Raw genomic sequence first — 18,484 nt, 5'->3', positions numbered from 1 at the left:
GTACACAGCTGGAATGGAGGTGAGCAGAGTCCCGCTTTAAAATATGTTCCTGTTCTTGGTAGACTGTGACTATAAAAACTCCCATTGCTGATCACTCCCCTGGCTGTCATGGTCATCCTCTGTCATAAAGCTGAACTCCAGGGATGGATTTCCTTGCATATTACATTGGTCCAGCTTGGATCATATGCTGTGCCTGTGGAAGTAGAGAATCAGTGTAGTAGTTGGTGCTGTTACAGTGATCCTGCTGTCTTATGGGTCCATTCACAGATTGCCTTGTATTTTCCTCAATAAATGCAAGCTGTTCTCTGATTGGGCAAGGCATGGAGGCAGGCGGGTGACATCACAATCACCACTCCAATTCATTGAATACTGTCCATGCCATGAAGGAGGCCCCATGTGGTTGATATGCAGCAGGGTAACCACTCGGCAGGGGCCCCGGAAGGCATGGGAGAATGCTATATTAGAGGTGGTTACTACAGAGATTCTGCGCTCCCATAAGGATCCCACAGGTGTGACGCATGTACTGTATACTTTCATTGCTCCAAGCTGGACCAATATAACTGCAATAGAACCCATACCTGGACTTCAACTCTACACACTTTTGGAGTTACTACGTTGGAGAAGACATGCAGATCAGGTCACATGTTGTGTGTTTGCCCCGGCCAGTGACCCCAAGAGTTTTCATAGAGATGAGTGAGCTGGTTCATTCCCAGTGGACATCAGCCAACCGGCCAAACCTCACCTCACCTGGATGAGCGACCTGATAGCCCAAAACACCGGCACTGGCAGAATGACAAGAGGGCTACTCCATGGAGAAAACTCAGAGAAACACCCCACCTCCTGTGATGTCATCACCACCCCACCCCCGTGTGACATCACTACCCTAATAAGGAACTAGTATACCTTATGCGATCAGCAGGTAGTAAGGAAGCCCGCTACTTCCTTTATATGGTCAATGATGTAAAAGGGGTCAGTTCACTTTGGATCCATAATAAGTTCTTCATTGGGTCAGCAATGGTGGCCTGCTTATCATGGCTGTGTTAGGATGGGGGGTTCCATGGAGGAGAAGGGTCCATATGTGAATATTGCACCTTAGATTCAGGTTATGATGCCACCTAAGTATACAAAGCTTGGAATAACTGTTGTCAGTGATCTATATTTGCCTGCTAATATTTTTAGTGCAGAAACCGAAGCCACAAAACCCACGCCAAGTCCCTGAATCCACCACCAATTCCAGTGTAGGTGAAGGCAAGACATCTTTTTAGCTTTGGATGGAGTGTGGAAGGGTTAGACCCTCTACCAAGTTTTCATTGCTGTTCATGTCTCTGCTGGGGAGATTCATTCTTTTTGTAGGTCCTGGTGAACATTGTTTCAGAACTTTAGAGAGCAAAATGTGGGTGAAAATTTGGTGACAGAAGTTCTGGTGACTTTGTGGAGATTTCTTCTGATTTCCCATTGCTTCTCCAAGACAGAAAGTGAAGGGAAATCTCCCCAGCAGGACGCAGACAGAATAAATAACCTGATGTTGATTTGAAACCTTCCCTACTCTATCCAAAACCAAAAAAGAAAGTTTTGCCTATATGTACACTTTAATAACACGGTGTACACACTGAGCTGATGGACCCCCCAGGCTTGCATTGAAGTTTGGGTTCAAGAAGAACTGCTCCTTTCATTTCATAGACAAGAGACTTCCAACTAATGACATTTCCATAGCGGTCACCAGAGATGACTTTCTGGATTTCTCTTGGAGTCAGGACAACATCCCACATGTGAACATCACCTATTTCTCCAACCAATGACAGAGCAGAAGCAAAACTTCCCCCATAATTATTATAACTATAAGTCTGTCCCAGAACAATGCTGGCTTCACCATTGATAGAAAACCCCTTTGCCAAGACTTTTCTGGGGTAGAGCTTTCCATTGAGCCAAAGTTGTACCACTCCAGTGTCGGAGTCCCAGGTCACACAGATGTGCCTCCAGTTCAAGGGATCTGAGTCTGTCCTAATACTGAGTTGTTGTCCGTTTACAGCTACATGATAGTAGTCTGCAGAGCTTGAGGAGAACAGAAAAGCATCTCTAATTGTTGGAGTAGCGAGAGAGAAGAGACTATAGGGACGGAAAAGATCACTGTAGAAATGTAGGCAGACGCTGACTTTCTGCAATGGCTTTGTAATTGTAGGTTTCAGAATGACATGATCTGTGTTGGGGTTGTTGGGGAAGATGAACACTTTACCCTCCAAGTCTGGAAAACAAAGACAAATATAAAACACATTACTGTTACAAATCAATGGGCATACTTTAGGGCAGTGTTTTTCAACCTTTTTTCTGCAAAGGCACACTTTTTTCATGAAAAAAATCACGAGGCACACCACCATTAGAAAATGTTAAAAAAATTTACCTCTGTGCCTATATTGACTACACTGTTCAACAAATTTTTATTTTTTGCCAGTTTTGGAAACAAAAGGATCCATTTCTTAATGAATTTCACATTCTGAGTTCAAATATAACAATGACATTTGTCAATTGGCTCTAGTTTTTCTGTAAACGGAAAGTTTTCTACTATAGGCGTAATGACTACATAATGCACAATAATTATATAGATAGATGTCTTTCCACAAATATAAAGCAAGTGATATTGATACATAACAAAGCCTAAATGGCATAATATATTGCATAGGATTACCAAGAAAAATGATAGCCATAAGCCAAGTTGAATCATTTTAATACTTCGGATTCTCACTAGTTTTGTCTTCAGTTTGTGTCGGTTTTGCTTCTCTTGGCTTTTCTCTTGTATTCGAGGAAAGGGCTATCTCTTACAACTGCACGTGACTACACGCTTCAGGTTCTTCCTCACTTGACTCAACCACGAAGGATTCTGGTGCTTTAGGAATTGGTAGCCCCTCTCCATGAGGAACTGGACGTATTGCCGATGGAATATTTGGATAGTGCACAGATCACTTTTTCTTCTTATTTAGCCCTTTTACAATTGGAGGCACCATACAAAAGTAACAATTACTAACATGATCTGTTGGCTCTCTCCAAATCATTGGCACAGCGAGAGGCATAGATGCCTTTTTTCCATTCAACCATTGCTCCAGTGCCGTCCCACAAGAATTGCAGCATATATGTGGTGCCCAGCTCTTGTCCTGGTCTCCTATCTTGCAGCCAAAATACAAGTTGTAGGCTTTCTTAATCATTCCTGTTATCCTCCTTTTTTGTGAGATAAAAGTTATTTCACCGCAGATATAGCAGAAATTATCTGCTTTATTCACACAAGTTGGAGGCATTACTGAGTAGCCTATATAAGCAGAAAACCAAATGTAAAGACGAACTCCAATCAGCTACAGATACTGCAGCTTTTATGCAGTGAAGTGATGCAATTAAAGGCTAATATTGCATCATCTCAGTATACATGACATTTTCTATTGGTCACCAGTATCAATTGCGCAATATGCAGCTGAAGTTGCATCATCATTTTGAATGGCTTACGTCATTAGATGGGTGAGTATATCATGGAAACTAGAGCCAATCAACATTTTTTAGGGTCATTTTCGTTTTCAGCACCCCAAAATTATGTAAGATTAGCTAATTTTATGCCCAAAACGTTTTACCTGTTGAACAGTGTTATCTATAAAGTAATTCTCTTGAATAGGAATCAAACACAAAGAAATGATTTTATAATTACTTTATTATGAAACAATAAAGTATTTTATAATTGTTCATATTTCTGTTTACTTACTCAGTGCGAACCCTGGGCCTGTTTGGCTGAACACAAAGCTGATATTCTGGCAGGAATCGAAGAAAGACGCACACGTAGCTCTTCGTCAGCAGCTCTCAGTCTCTCTCTGTCTTTAGTTTTTATAGCAATCAGGCTTGAAAAGCTCATCTCACACAGATATGTAGTGGAAAATGGGAGCAATGCCAAAATAGCCAGAACGGGGAACTCCTTGGCAGTATCCAACCAAAAACTGTCCAAAGGTAGATCAGCAAATCTTAGCTTGAAACCAGGATTTTGTCTCAGTTCAGTTAGTTCCTCCTGCTCCTGTAAAGTCCTTTCCACCAACTGATGCTGAGCTATAAGGGTCCCTAACCCAGTCAAGGCATTCAGTGGAGACTGAAGAGAAATAAAATGACAACTTCTCCTCGAGAGTTTTTAAATGTTCAACTATTATCTCACCCAGTGCAGCAGTGTGAACACCTTGCCATTGCTTGGTGAGTGTGAACATTTCAAGATTGCCACTTTCCACGTGTTGATGCCAGAGTTGCACCTTTGAATGGAATCCATTTGTTTTATCTGTACTTGTAAGCAGATTTTCATTTCGGCCTTGCATTCGTGTGTTCAGCTCATTCAGATGATGAAATATATCTGCCAGGTATGCCAGCCTTGCACACCACTCATCACTTGCAAGCAGCTTTGCGTCATCTGACCTCTCATTTGTCAGAAACACTTTAAGTTCCTCCCGCAGCTCATACACACGAACCAAGACCTTGCCACGCGACAACCACCGGACCTCCGTATGAAACAGCAAGGTGTTATGCTTCGCTCCCATCTCCTCACACAAAGCTGCAAACATGCGACTTTTCACGGCTCGTGACTAGAGATGAGCGAATCGAATCAGGCGAAGTGGAATTCGTTTCGAATTTCAGGAAAAATTCGATTCGCAGCGAATCCGAATTTTTGCCAACTTCGGATGGTCGAATCAAATTTTTCCTGATCGGCCGTTTTCATCCCTTCTACAGCCGGCAAAAATGTCCCTGCAGTGAGCTCCGCTATTTCTGACAGTTCTCTGACAGTTCTTTCACATTTCCAGCGGTTGAAACATTGTATGTATTTGTTTCCATTTAGGATACAGATGTTTTTATTAGGAAACAAATAGATACAATGTTTCAACCGCTGGAAATGTGAAAGAACTGTCAGAAATAGAGGAACTCTGCAGAAACACTTTTTGCTTTACTGGAATTATTCTTATTTTCATTCTTCTTTTCATTCTTCTTCTTATTTTCATTCTTCTTTTCATTCTTTTCATTCTTCTTTTCATTCTTCTTCTTCTTTTCATTCTTCTTCTTCTTTTCATTCTTCTTTTCATTCTTCTTTTCATTCTTTTCATTCTTATTTTCATTCTTCTTTTCATTCTTCTTTTCATTCTTTTCATTCTTCTTCTTATTTTCATTTTTCTTTTCATTCTTTTCATTCTTCTTTTCATTCTTCTTCTTATTTTCATTCTTCTTATTATTTTCATTCTTCTTTTCATTCTTCTTTTCATTCTTTTCATTCTTCTTTTCATTCTTCTTCTTCTTTTCATTCTTCTTTTCATTCTTTTCATTCTTCTTTTCATTCTTCTTCTTCTTTTCATTCTTCTTCTTCTTTTCATTCTTCTTTTCATTCTTCTTTTCATTCTTTTCATTCTTCTTTTCATTCTTCTTCTTATTTTCATTCTTCTTTTCATTCTTTTCATTCTTCTTCTTATTTTCATTTTTCTTTTCATTCTTTTCATTCTTCTTTTCATTCTTCTTCTTATTTTCATTCTTCTTTTCATTCTTTTTATTCTTCTTTTCATTCTTCTTCTTATTTTCATTCTTCTTATTATTTTCATTCTTCTTTTCATTCTTTTCATTCTTCTTTTCATTCTTTTCATTCTTCTTTTCATTCTTCTTCTTATTTTCATTCTTCTTTTCATTCTTTTCATTCTTCTTTTCATTCTTCTTCTTCTTTTCATTCTTCTTCTTCTTTTCATTCTTCTTTTCATTCTTCTTTTCATTCTTTTCATTCTTCTTTTCATTCTTCTTCTTATTTTCATTCTTCTTTTCATTCTTTTCATTCTTTTTTTCATTCTTTTCATTCTTCTTTTCATTCTTCTTCTTATTTTCATTCTTCTTTTCATTCTTTTCATTCTTCTTTTCATTCTTCTTCTTATTTTCATTCTTCTTTTCATTCTTTTCATTCTTATTTTCATTCTTCTTCTTATTTTCATTCTTCTTTTCATTCTTTTCATTCTTCTTTTCATTCTTTTCATTCTTCTTTTCATTCTTCTTCTTCTTTTCATTCTTCTTTTCATTCTTCTTCTTATTTTCATTCTTCTTTTCATTCTTTTCATTCTTCTTCTTCTTCTTCTTTTCATTCTTTTTATTCTTCTTCTTCTTTTCATTCTTTTCATTCTTCTTCTTCTCCTTCTTCTTCTTCTTCTCCTTCTTCTTCGTCGTGCCCCGTGACTGCCCAAATGAGTGAAGTGTGCGGTGATTCTAAGATCGACGGCACTCATCTGCATGTCATACTGACTGACAGTATTATTTCTCTTCCCCAGCAGACTCCAAGGGCATTTAAATTAAAGGTACAGTGTTCTGCACTAATATAAAGGCTCTCTGAAGCCTAGAAACCCTTTTTATAAGTTAAATTTGCAGCGAATAAATTCGAATCAAATCGAATTTTTTCGGAAAATTCGGCGAATCAGGCGAATCGAATTTTTGAAAAATTCGCTCATCTCTAGTCGTGACTTTACAAAGTTTACCATGCGCACAACATCATCCAACACAGGAACTAGGTCTGCTGGTAAAGTCTTGGCTACGAGGGCCTCACGGTGTCAAAAACAATGCGTAACAATCACATCTGGATTTCTTTCCTTCACTCTGCTTACAAAGCCTTTGGTGCGCCCGACCATGGCTGCAGCTCCATCGGTGCAGACACTTGTGCAGTTTTCACACTTAAGTCCTCCTTGTTCAAGGTATTCTGATGTGACCCGAAAAATTTCTTCTCCTGTTGTTTTTTTCTGGCAATGCCTTGCAAAAAAAGAAGTTTTCTCTAATTGCATCACCATCCACAAAACGCACATTGGCCAAGAGTTGAGCATGTCCACTGATATCAGTAGACTCGTCAAGTTGCAATGCAAATTTCTCACTGATACGGATCTTTTCCAAAACCACACTTTCTATGTCTGCAGACATGTCATTAATACGTCTGGAAATTGTGTTGTCTGAGAGAAGGACTTTGTCTATTTCCATAGCTGCTTCAGGTCCGAGCATCTCCTCTACAATAGCTTTGCAGGCGGGAAGTATTAATGTCTCTGACACTGTGTGCCACTTTTTTGACTTGGATATAAGTTCAGCAACTTGATAGCTAGCTTTAAGAACTCTTTCATTTACGTTTGTGGTTTTTCTCATGAAAGTTGCCTGTTTCTCCGTGTTTTCACGCAGGTGAACAAAAAAGTCCGCATTCTTGTTTTGAAGCGAAGGGTGTTTCGTTTGGAGATGGCGTTTAAGTTTACTTGGGACCATAGCACTGATAGATATAAACAGAGATCCTCCTGCGCAAAAGGGAAATAGCCCTACTGTAAGCTGCCAACACTTAACCTGTTACCCAAACAGTGAAAATATCAAAATTATATAAGTAGTGCAGCGCTCAAACCTAACTTAAATACTAAAATAACTGTGCTCACATGCAATAGTGACACACATATAGTGAAATAACCTCAATTATAGGTGCCACTTTATATTGATCTTGGGTGCCCACATAATCACACAAATATATATAAAAAACACATATAAAAAACACATATAAAAATACATATAAAAACAAGTCCTCACTGGAAAATAATAATTTTAAAGTGCTCCAAGTGTAGTGACGTAACCACACTTTATATATTTATCATCAAGAAATCCGACAAAAAATTGTCCATAAATACTAGTGGCAAACACATGCAAAGTGCAAAAAAGTGCAAAAAAATACAAAAAAATTGGTGCAAAACAAATGTGTCCTTGTTCCACAGCAGTGCAACTCTTCCCCTCCTACGGCTAGATTGCCTCCTCACCTCCTTACACTGACCCCTAAGGGCCACACAGCATTCAGGATCTCTCTGGATCCTTATCCCCTGGAGATCAGCACTTCTCCTGCCGTCGTGGATCACTTTGAGGGTACTTCCATTACCCCCACTCAGAAGCCTCTATAGGATGATTACTCACCATCCAGTGAGCAAGAAAAAAAGAATCCTCTAAGTGCAGTATTTTAGAGCCAATAAAACACTTTAATAGTAGTGTTCAAAAAACATATAGCCACTCACATATTTCCATAGTCCTCCTTACTCGACATGTGGGTGTAATCAGAAGGACTTCCTGGGTATACCAAGATGGCGGTTGGCGCCGGAAGTGCGTCACCACGTACCCAGAGGAAGTCACAAGTGACAGTGACGTAACGCGTAGGCACGTTAGCACGACAAACTTCCGGTACGCGGTGACGCACTTCCGGCGCCAACCGCCATCTTGGTATACCCAGGAAGTCCTTCTGATTACATGCAGCACACCCACATGTCGAGTAAGGAGGACTATGGAAATATGTGAGTGGCTATATGTTTTTTGAACACTACTATTAAAGTGTTTTATTGGCTCTAAAATACTGCACTTAGAGGATTCTTTTTTTCTTGCTCACTGGATGGTGAGTAATCATCCTATAGAGGCTTCTGAGTGGGGGTAATGGAAGTACCCTCAAAGTGATCCACGACGGCAGGAGAAGTGCTGATCTCCAGGGGATAAGGATCCAGAGAGATCCTGAATGCTGTGTGGCCCTTAGGGGTCAGTGTAAGGAGGTGAGGAGGCAATCTAGCCGTAGGAGGGGAAGAGTTGCACTGCTGTGGAACAAGGACACATTTGTTTTGCACCAATTTTTTTGTATTTTTTTGCACTTTTTTGCACTTTGCATGTGTTTGCCACTAGTATTTATGGACAATTTTTTGTCGGATTTCTTAATGATAAATATATAAAGTGTGGTTACGTCACTACACTTGGAGCACTTTAAAATTATTATTTTCCAGTGAGGACTTGTTTTTATATGTATTTTTATATGTGTTTTTTATATGTGTTTTTTATATATATTTGTGTGATTATGTGGGCACCCAAGATCAATATAAAGTGGCACTTATAATTGAGGTTATTTCACTATATGTGTGTCACTATTGCATGTGAGCACAGTTATTTTAGTATTTAAGTTAGGTTTGAGCGCAGCACTGCTAGATAGCTTTTCACCACACACCGCACACAGTGGAGTTGGTTTCTTTGCATCTCCGGTGAAAGTAAATCCAAATGAAATATAGCTTTTGGTATATTGCCTTGTGCCAGAGAATTTCCTTGAGCTAACCATCTTTTCTTTCTTTTGATCCCCACTCATACTTGGGCTCTTATCTGGCTCCGAATTTTGTTCAGAGTCCAGTTCTTTCCTTTTCAAAAATTTGTCCATCACTGCAGTATCTGTTCCTGTCTCACTGTCACTCAGTACTTACTGCGCTTGTCTCCTCCAGATAGCCGCTGTCCGTCACACTCAGCACTCCATCCAGATCCATCAGTCAGCGCTCTTCTGCTCCTGTCTCCTCCAGATCCATCAGTCAGCGCTCTTCTGTGCTGCGTCCGCGATAATCCTCCAGAGTCCAGATCCTTCGGTGCTCTTCTGCGCATCGGCGATCTACTGCGATGTCTTCTCCTGTCAGTGTAACAGTGACACCGGAGCTATTTATAGTCCGTAACATGCGCTTCGGGTCACAAATAGACCAATCGTTAGATTCTAATGATTGGTCTATTTGTGAGCCGAGGCCACATGTTACGGATGAAATTGGAATTTTTCCCACGGCACAACAGACAATATCTCACGGTACACTGGTGTGCCGCGGCACAGTGGTTGAAAAACGCTGCTTTAGGGTATCCAAAGCATGAACCTGTTTTTGTCCATCATGGATGGAGTGTGGATGGTTGAAGCCTCATGTCAGGATCTCTCTTCCTCTTCTATGGTCTGGAGATTTCTCTCAGCCTTCTGTTCCGGTCAGTGTAGGTGTGTGAGGTGGTGCTGGACCTCGCTGATGGGTGAATGGTTTACATTCCGAGCTGTATATGTGGATATTGTACAGATGGTTCTCTGTGTATAACCCAACTCTTGGAGTCCACAGGGGAGGTTGGTCCTTCAAAGTTCTATTGGTGAATGGGGAGTGCCATGAATAGTCATTTCAAACCTGAAATTGGTAAAATAACTGTGTGTACCTAACCCAGTGTAGGGATCTGCTGCCCTCTACTGTCTGTAAATGCCTGAGCTGCTGATATATTTTCTATGCATTTCCTGTCTCTGGGTTGTTGGGTTGAAAACCCCAGAAGGAGGAAGTGAAAAGAGGAGGGACCACAGGTGTCCTGTGCATGGAAAAACGACTGCTAAATCCAGAGCAGATAGCTAGGTCTGTGCTGCTGTACATGTGTAGTGGTCGCCTTCTAGAATACTAGTAGGAAAACCGGTTTATTGCAATAGAGTTTATATACCAATCCTGGTATTTCAATGAACCTTGTCTCTTCTGTTCTGGGATTCTAGAGCTAGTTTTAGCTCAGGGATCAATAGTCAGTAAAGACTAGAGCCAGGCTAGAAACATAGAAAAGGGATGGCAGAGAAAAGACCAAGTGCTCCATCGAATCTGCCTGTTTGTCCCAAGCATGTTTGAATCCACTTTCTGTTGAGTGACTCACTACCTCTGCTGGAAGTCTATTCCAAGCATCAACTACCCTTTCAGTACTTTAGGGTTTCCAAAGCTTAAACCTCTTTTTGTCCATCATGGATGGAGTGTGGATGGTTGAAACTTCATGTCAGGATCTCTCTTCCTCTTCTACGGTCTGAAGATTTCTCTCAGCCTTCTGTTACGGTCAGTGTAGGTGTGTGAGGTGGTGCTGGACCTCGCTGATGGGTGAATGGTTTAAATTATGATCTACTGTATGTGTGGATATTGTACAGATGGTTCTCTGTGCATAACCCAACTCTTGGAGGCCACAGGGGAGGTTGGTCCTTCAAAGTTGTATTGGTAAATGCAGAGTGCCGTAATGTGTGTACCCAACCCTGCTTGATGTCTCCACTATTGATGGCCAAGTCCCAAGAGAAGCATGCCTACCTTACAGGACCAAATACAATACACTGCCTACGATGCCCATGTAGATTTTATTACATTGGACAGTTTGGATGATAAATAGTAGAGAAGAGAAATATTTCAGGTCGGGTTAATATGGAGATTCCAGAACCTCGGTTATTGGAACATGTGTGAGGAGCTCATGAAGGTGAGATTTACCTGCTAGAAGCAATGGGACCTAAGGCTACTTTCACACTGAATCGCCTCAAAATCACAGCAAAAACGCTGTGCTCTCTGACATGTGACTTAAAAACTGCACCAAAAACACTTCTCAGAGGCATTTTTCAGGCGTTTTCCATTGATTTCAATGGGGAGAGGCATACTTTGGGCGTTTTTATTTTAACTAAACAAACATGCTCCAAAGATGCTGCAAGCGGGAGTTTTTACACCACAAAGGAAGTGCAACAACACACAAAGACATACATAGGAAAGCATTTTTCTTGAGCTTTTCAGGCGCTTTTTTTTTTTAAAATCAAAAGTGCTTCCAGAACCCCTCAGTGTGAAAGTAGCCTAACAGTGACATTTAATCAGCTTATATTGTTCCTCCCCCCCACCCCATCAATGTACTAATGACCCTTTTAAATAAAACCTTTCCATTCTCATTACATACCTCATTTAGGACTAAGTGACATCATCAGTGGGTCTCTGTGCTACTCTGTGCTGTGCAGGCAGATCATGGCTAGTGGGAGGGACTGGCAGAGCGCTATACATAGCTTTCTGAAAACTTTACAGCACCCTGCCCCAGCACTGCTTTCAAGAGCCCATATCCATGATACAAGCAGTGGGCGGGCTCTTGGGAGGAGTTATGCGAACACCATAATGTGTGTTGGGTGGGTGTTGCTCTGGAGAAGTGGATGTTCCTAGGCAGGCTATGTTTGCATTCAGACTGTCCGCATCTTATTCTAACTCCCCGGGATTACATGATAGAAATGAACTAGGGTCTTCCCAGTGACACAATTGTTTCCGGTGAAGTCATGGAGCTCCAATAGATGGAATGGATTGGGTTCGAAGATTGATGTATCTTTCAGGAGGAATTCTGTATTATATGAGGATAGAAAGACTGAACTTGGACAGTTAAGTGTTAATATTATAACTCCTTAAGAGTTAAAGAGATGAGCAGAGGAAGATCTGAACACCCTGAGAAAGCACTCCGGACACATGAAGTGGTCGGCTTTACCTGTTCTTAGCCTGGAAAACAGCCAATCTGAGAGTGCCCGGGTCAACTTTATCTTATAAAAGTCAGACTACTTTGCACTTCTGAGGGCTCAGTCTCCTCCCCTTCAGGGTAAGTGGTGTCTCTGGACAAAAACAGATTTCCTACCACTTCCCACACATGTCCCACACACGTCCCACAATCTCTTAGGCTTGGCCATCTGTAGGATCCAACCAGCACCACCATCAATCACTGGTGACTCGGTTGGGTGGAGATCAATGCTCTCTGCTCTCTCTTTTCTTCTCATGAGGAGTCCATGCAGTGTGGTCCCATCATTTTATGATACCATAATAATCATGGCTTCTGGTGCCACAGCAATCAATCATTTGATGTCAGCCAAAGGACACTTTATATAGAGTGCTCAGTAGAGGGCTCGGGGACATTAAAATGAATACAATGATGGCATGCAGTGGAGAAAGGTTGTCAGGGTCAAACTCCTAACAATGAATTACCTTCCATGGAAGAGCCAAGTCCTTATCACAGTCGTCCATTTTGGGACACATTGGCTGTTAGGGGGGGTTGCTGCCATACATAACTGGGTAATGAGGTTTGAGGTGAATGTAGCTGTATTAGTGTGCTTGCAACAGAAACAATTTAGTACTGTCCATGATACTTTTTTTTTGTACTAACATACAATTTTTTGGAACAAGCTTTTTTTTTGGGGGGGGGTCCCCCTTCCTCAAGGTCCAAGCAATGGGTAATGAGGTCTAAGCTATTGGTTGTTGAATAAAAGTCTGGAGAGATGCATTGTGTTCTCCACCTCCCTGCAGGTTATGGAGAGCCTCAGCACAAGCGGTTGTAGCACTCACCTCCGTAAAGGCCGCTGATTTGATCCAGGTTCCTTTCCCAGATTAGTACAACAGCAGCCAGACACACAGCAACAACCACTCTATGGGGCTCAATGAATAACCTAGGGGATGACCTATTTATTTATTTATAGATGAGGGGGTCCCTGTACACCATTTAAGTAAGAGAACACTGGCATTCTCCTCATATCTGTTACTTTATCTGCACACAGTTGTGGACATCGCATTCAGTTATCACGTGTTCGGCCTAATTCCCATAGCCACTACTGTTGAAAACATTTGCAGCACATTCCAATCATCAGAGCTGACCGCAGTGCACGCCTTCTGCAGGCCACATCACATCAATGCTCCCATCACCATTGGCTTACCCTTCTAGAGGAACCTCTGCCACCATTTCCATCAGTTATTACAGCCCAGAGTAGAGTTGCCCTTTGCCAACAAGCTTTATTGCCAATTTGATACTTGGTACCTGGGGAAGGTGTGGATGTCCTCTGGTAGCGATGGGGTGCTATTTGGGCTTCCTAGTGATCCGTCTCTCATGGCAACCAGGAGAAGACCAGCATCACAGAAGTCCCTATCCTGTCTAAAAGGTACTCACAGAAGAAGTTAATATAGTAACGTATGGGACCCGTGTTAGGTGTCCGGCTGGGTTTCATTCCGTTACTGGGTAACAGGTAGCAAAGCTACACTGGCGGGTGGATGTAGTGTGGGTCAGACCACTACTACAAATGCAACACATGTACACACTGAGAGTAGAGCAATGGGACAGCTCTTGGGAATAAGAGACTTGGCTTTATACTACTTTCAGTGTCATCTCATCTCTGAGTCGGGAGACTGCCTTAACTTTAGACTTTAACATGACCACAGCTCCCACCTGGTCCCAGGCATTGGTGAGCATACCTCTGGCAAAGGTATCCCTAGTGCACGGACGTGCTGGGCCCTGTCCACAAAATGGTGCAGTTGGAGAAACTGGTATAAATGACCTCATTTCCCCCAACCTGCCTGTAAATTACCTTTCTGTGCCAGAGACCCCAGGATCACCACCAGTAATTGTGGGCAGGTCAAATCACCTACCTTCCTGTGCTAGAGACTTAGGATCAACAACAGCAGTTTTGTTCAAGTCATATCACCTACCTTCCTGTGCCCAAGATGCCGGGATCACCACCAGAATCAGCAGCACATGCAGCTCCATCTCCCTGAATAAGAAATATCAATTATTAAATGGAAAGGTGTGAATATCAGCTCAGCAGTATCTATATATCAGCGTTATAGAGAACTGAGTAGTACTGTGACTGGATACGGCCAATCAGAAATTCAAAACTTCGCTTGATATTTAGATATAGCCAACAACCAACATGGTGGCCAAGGTCCACAGTCAGATACTACTCTACTCACTCCACCCAACCACAACCATCTTCCCCTCTTCCCCAAACCCTTCACATTCAATCTCAGCTTTGTTTCCTCATGGTCCATGGTCAGACCATAAACTGCCTCCTTTCTCCTCTGTCCAAGGTAAAATCTCACTCTAGCTACTTTCACCCAGACCACGATTATCTTCCACTTGGTTTCAAATCCATTTTAGCCTTCCTTTGTCTATTCTCCCCATGGTCTATAGTCAGATACCACTCCACCTACTACACCTATCGAAGACATCCCCTCTGTCCCAAACAATGTTCGTTACCCCCTCAACCACTTCACCCCATGGCCCATGGTCAGATACCACTCCACCTACTACACCCAACCAAGACCCCCCCTCTTTCCCCAACAATGTTCATTATCCCCTAAACCACTTCACCCCATGGCCCATGGTCAGATACCACTGCACCTACTACACCCAAACACAGCTATCTTCCCCCCTTCACCTAACCTTACTCAGTCAATCTCAGCTTCTTTTTCTCATGGTCCGTGGTCAGACCATAAACTGCCTCCTCTATCTTCTGTCCAAGATAATATCTCACTCTACCTCTTTTTACCCAGACCACAATTATCTTCCACTTTATCCCCCACCCATGCTAGCCTTCCTTTGACTATTTTCCCTGTGGTCAGATTCCACTCCACCTTCTACACCCAACCACAATCATCTCCTCTTCCCTCAAAGATGTTCATCACCCCCTCAACCTCTTCTCCCCCCATGGTCCATGGCCAGATCACATGCCTCCTCAGTCCTCAGTCCAAGATCTGATCTCACTCTACCTCTTCTCCCCATGGCCCATGATCAGATCACACAATGTCTTCATAGACCAAGATCAGTTCTCTCTCTGCCTCTTTAACCCCGGCCATGATCATCTTCCACTCAGTCCTCATTCATGCTAAGACTCTCTTCTCTTCTATTTTTCACCATGGTCCATGGTCAGACCACATTCAGGACATTCTCTCCCCTGTCCACAGTCAGCTTCTGCTCTACCTCCTTCTGCTCCAGCCACAATCATCTTCCCTTCTGACTCTTCTGCAGGAGATCTGCTGACCAATGGAACTTTATCTATCTATCTATCTATCTATCTATCTATCTATCTATCTATCTATCTATCTATTATCTATCTATCTATCTATCTATCTATCTATCTATCTATCTATCTATCTATCTATTATCTATCTATCTATCTATCTATCTATCTATCTATCTATCCATCTATCCATCTATCCTCAGATAAAATGATAGTAGGCAAAGGCTACAGACAATTCCTCCAGATAAAATGGCATCTCACCTGGAAATCAGACAGCTGGAATACGGGGCTGTAGAGGAAAGATCATACACACTTCCCTTCCAAGTATTTAAGATGCGACTAGGGCCCCTCCTAGAATGGAACATTCCTCCAATTCCCTTTGAAGACAAACCTATCATGTCTCTACTTGTTGTTTTCTTGCATTAAAAATCAGAAATGTTTTACTGCAATGTAATCCAGTTGTGGACCTTGAGAATATAGTGTATGTCTAAACAAAATTTCACCCAAAGTCTTTAATAAGCCTTAATATACTCCCATCTGGTGCTCAGCATTTGACAATGCATCTCTATGACTAGCTGAGTCCCCACTACCTATGTGCCAGATCTCCAGTGTCCCTAGTAGTCCTGTGCCTCCAGTGTTCCTGGGTTTCCAATGGTACCGTGTCTTTAGCGCTCCTGTGACTCTGGTGACCCCCAGTGTTTCCAGTGACCCTAGTGCTTCTGTGCCTCCAATGACCTCAGTGCCTCTATGGATCCCAAAACTCTTCTCTCTTCAGTATCTTTTGTGTCTTCCATGATCTCAGCATCTGAAGTGACCTCTGTACGCCTGTGTCAGTCCTGTGTATCTAGTGACCTCTGGGTATACTGCATAATCCTTGACCCCAAAGCAATTTTTTACCTGCAGTGACCCTAAATAATCCTGTGACTTCTAGTGACCCCAGAGCATTTTGTGACTTCCAGTGACCCCAGAGCATCCTGTGACTTCCAATGACCCCAGAGTATCCTGTGATGCATTAAAAAAATGACCAATGACCTCAAAACATCCTATGACGTCCAGGGACCCCAGAGCATCCTATGACTTCCATTGATGCCAAAGCATCCTATGACTTGCAGTAACCCCAGAGCATCCTATGAAGTTCAATGACCTGACAGCATTCCATGACTTCCATTGACTCCAGAGCATCCTGTACCTCCTAGTGACCTTGCAGCATCCTGTAAATTCCTGAGATTCCACAGCATCCCATGTCACCCAGTGACCCCAGAGCATCCGGTGACTTCCAAGGACCCCAGAGCATCCTATGACTTCCACTGACCCCAGAGCATACTATGACTCCTAATGACACCAAAGGATCCTATGACTTCCAGTTACCCCAGAGTATCCTATGAAGCTCAATAACCTGAAAGCATCCTATGACTTCCAGTGACCCCAGAGCATCCTGTGAATCCCAGTGATCTTGCAGCACCCTGTAAGTTATAGAGATTCCACAGCACCCCGTGTCACCTAGTGACTCCAGAGCATCCTGTCTCACACGGTGACCCCAGAACATTCTTTGTCCTCTTGAGCCTCCACTGCACCCTAAGTAGGGATGAGGGCAAAAAAATGTCAACATCCCACCAGAGGGGTCTTGACAAAAGGCTCCTGCGTGGCTTTGAAATGTTATTTTTTGCTGTTATGTGATCATTCAATAAAGCGTTAGACCCATTTATGGAGTTCTCTGGTGTGCTGGTGACATATTTTTTGCCTTGAGTCATTCTGGTCTCCAGTTGATGGTTCTTACAGCATTCACAAGCTGTTCAGCCATTCTCAGGAACATGTGTGTTGGGAGTATTGCTTTGGATATAAGTAGGGATGGGGATTGAGAGATGCAGGGTTCACTTCAAACTCTAGCTGCTCATTGCTTTGGAGAATGGGTGAATTAATGGTCTGTTTGCATACTTGCTGCAATGGACCTCTGGCTGTGCAGGAAGTTATTCATTGGTAGCAGTACCACTAATTTATTTATTTCAGGTACTTATATAGCGCCATCAATTTACACATATATACAGTATATTGTACATTCACATCAGTCCCTAACCCTCAAGGAGTGTACAATCTAAGGTCCCTAACTCACATTCATACATACACATATTAGGGCCAATTTAGACAGGATCCCTTTAACCTACCAGCATGTCTTTGGACTGTGGGAGGAAACCAGAGTACCCAGAGGAAACCCACGCAGGCACATGGAGAACATGCAAACTCCAGGAAGGTGATGCTGTGGCTGGGATTCAAACCAACAACCCTAGTGCTGCCAGGTGGAAATGCTACCCATTTAGCCACTGTGCCACCACAAATGAAGGAAAGCTCCCTGTTCAAGGATGTGGTCACCAGTCACCAATGATACATCCCTGGTCCCATTCAGCAAAGAGTGGGGTGGGGAGTTCTGGATGAGGTCATTGAATGGGGTCGGGGATGCATCATTGGTTGAACCGCTATCCCGCTGTGAAGGACATCATTGAAGTGTTGCTGTCATTTGGGCAAGAGGATCATTATTTTTGGACATCTTGAGAAATCATTTTTTGGACATCATAGGACATTGTTTTTAGGACATCATGGGACATTATTAATATTATTATAATTTGTATTATTACTATTTTTTATTACTATTGATATTTTATGAAAGGACTTTATGTACTATATGTCTATATCTGTGTGCTACATTACTCTTTCACTTTTTTGTGAATGAGTAAACAGGGCAGTCCTTCTCTCCAAGCAAGGGATGAGGCCCTGGCTCTCCTTCGTATGGGGAAGAGGAGCGATGCCAGAGGACCTTCATGACGAAGCATCCTCCCATGTTGAGGGTGGGATGAGCTTAAGGTTCGGTGTGAATCAAGTTACGGGCTGAACCTTGGCTGTTAGGCTGTTTGGATGAATGTCTGAACTTACCAACAAATGCTCAGAACTGTTTTTTGACATTCAGCACTCTATTGACTACCGAGGGTTCGGCAACTGGACTTTAGTCATGTTTACAACACAAAGAATTGCAGGGAAAATGGATTTATTTCAAGCACCCAGAAATACATTTTTAACAACTTTATTGATACAAATATTGGTTTCAAAACATTAAAA

General features: G+C 42.2%; 1 protein-coding gene across 1 annotated transcript; it reads right to left on the bottom strand.

Annotated features, from left to right (window-relative positions):
* Positions 1-1,158: 1,158 nt before the first annotated feature.
* LOC149450514 (C-reactive protein-like) lies at positions 1,159-15,710 on the bottom strand. The gene is made up of 3 exons (XM_089691862.1): positions 15,638-15,710; positions 14,067-14,128; positions 1,159-2,242 (listed from the first exon to the last, which is right to left on the bottom strand). Exons 2-3 carry the CDS (start codon positions 14,122-14,124, stop codon positions 1,590-1,592), a joined length of 711 nt encoding a protein of 236 aa, XP_089547988.1. The 5' UTR covers positions 14,125-14,128; positions 15,638-15,710; the 3' UTR covers positions 1,159-1,589.
* Positions 15,711-18,484: the final 2,774 nt, after the last annotated feature.

Source organism: Staurois parvus, unplaced genomic scaffold (assembly GCF_062004578.1).
Source record: "Staurois parvus isolate SC_StPar_1 unplaced genomic scaffold, SC_StPar_1.0 ptg000573l, whole genome shotgun sequence".
NCBI classification, from domain to species: domain Eukaryota; kingdom Metazoa; phylum Chordata; class Amphibia; order Anura; family Ranidae; genus Staurois; species Staurois parvus.
This window is presented reverse-complemented; position numbering and strand designations above follow the sequence as displayed.

Bases quoted from the DNA above. Each gene is read 5' to 3' on its own strand.
- LOC149450514 (XM_089691862.1), bottom strand. From the start codon at position 14,124: ATGGAGCTGCATGTGCTGCTGATTCTGGTGGTGATCCCGGCATCTTGG. The intron at 2,243-14,066 runs GTAGGTGATATG...TTTGTTTTCCAG, and splicing joins GGCATCTTGGGCACAGGAAG to ACTTGGAGGGTAAAGTGTTC.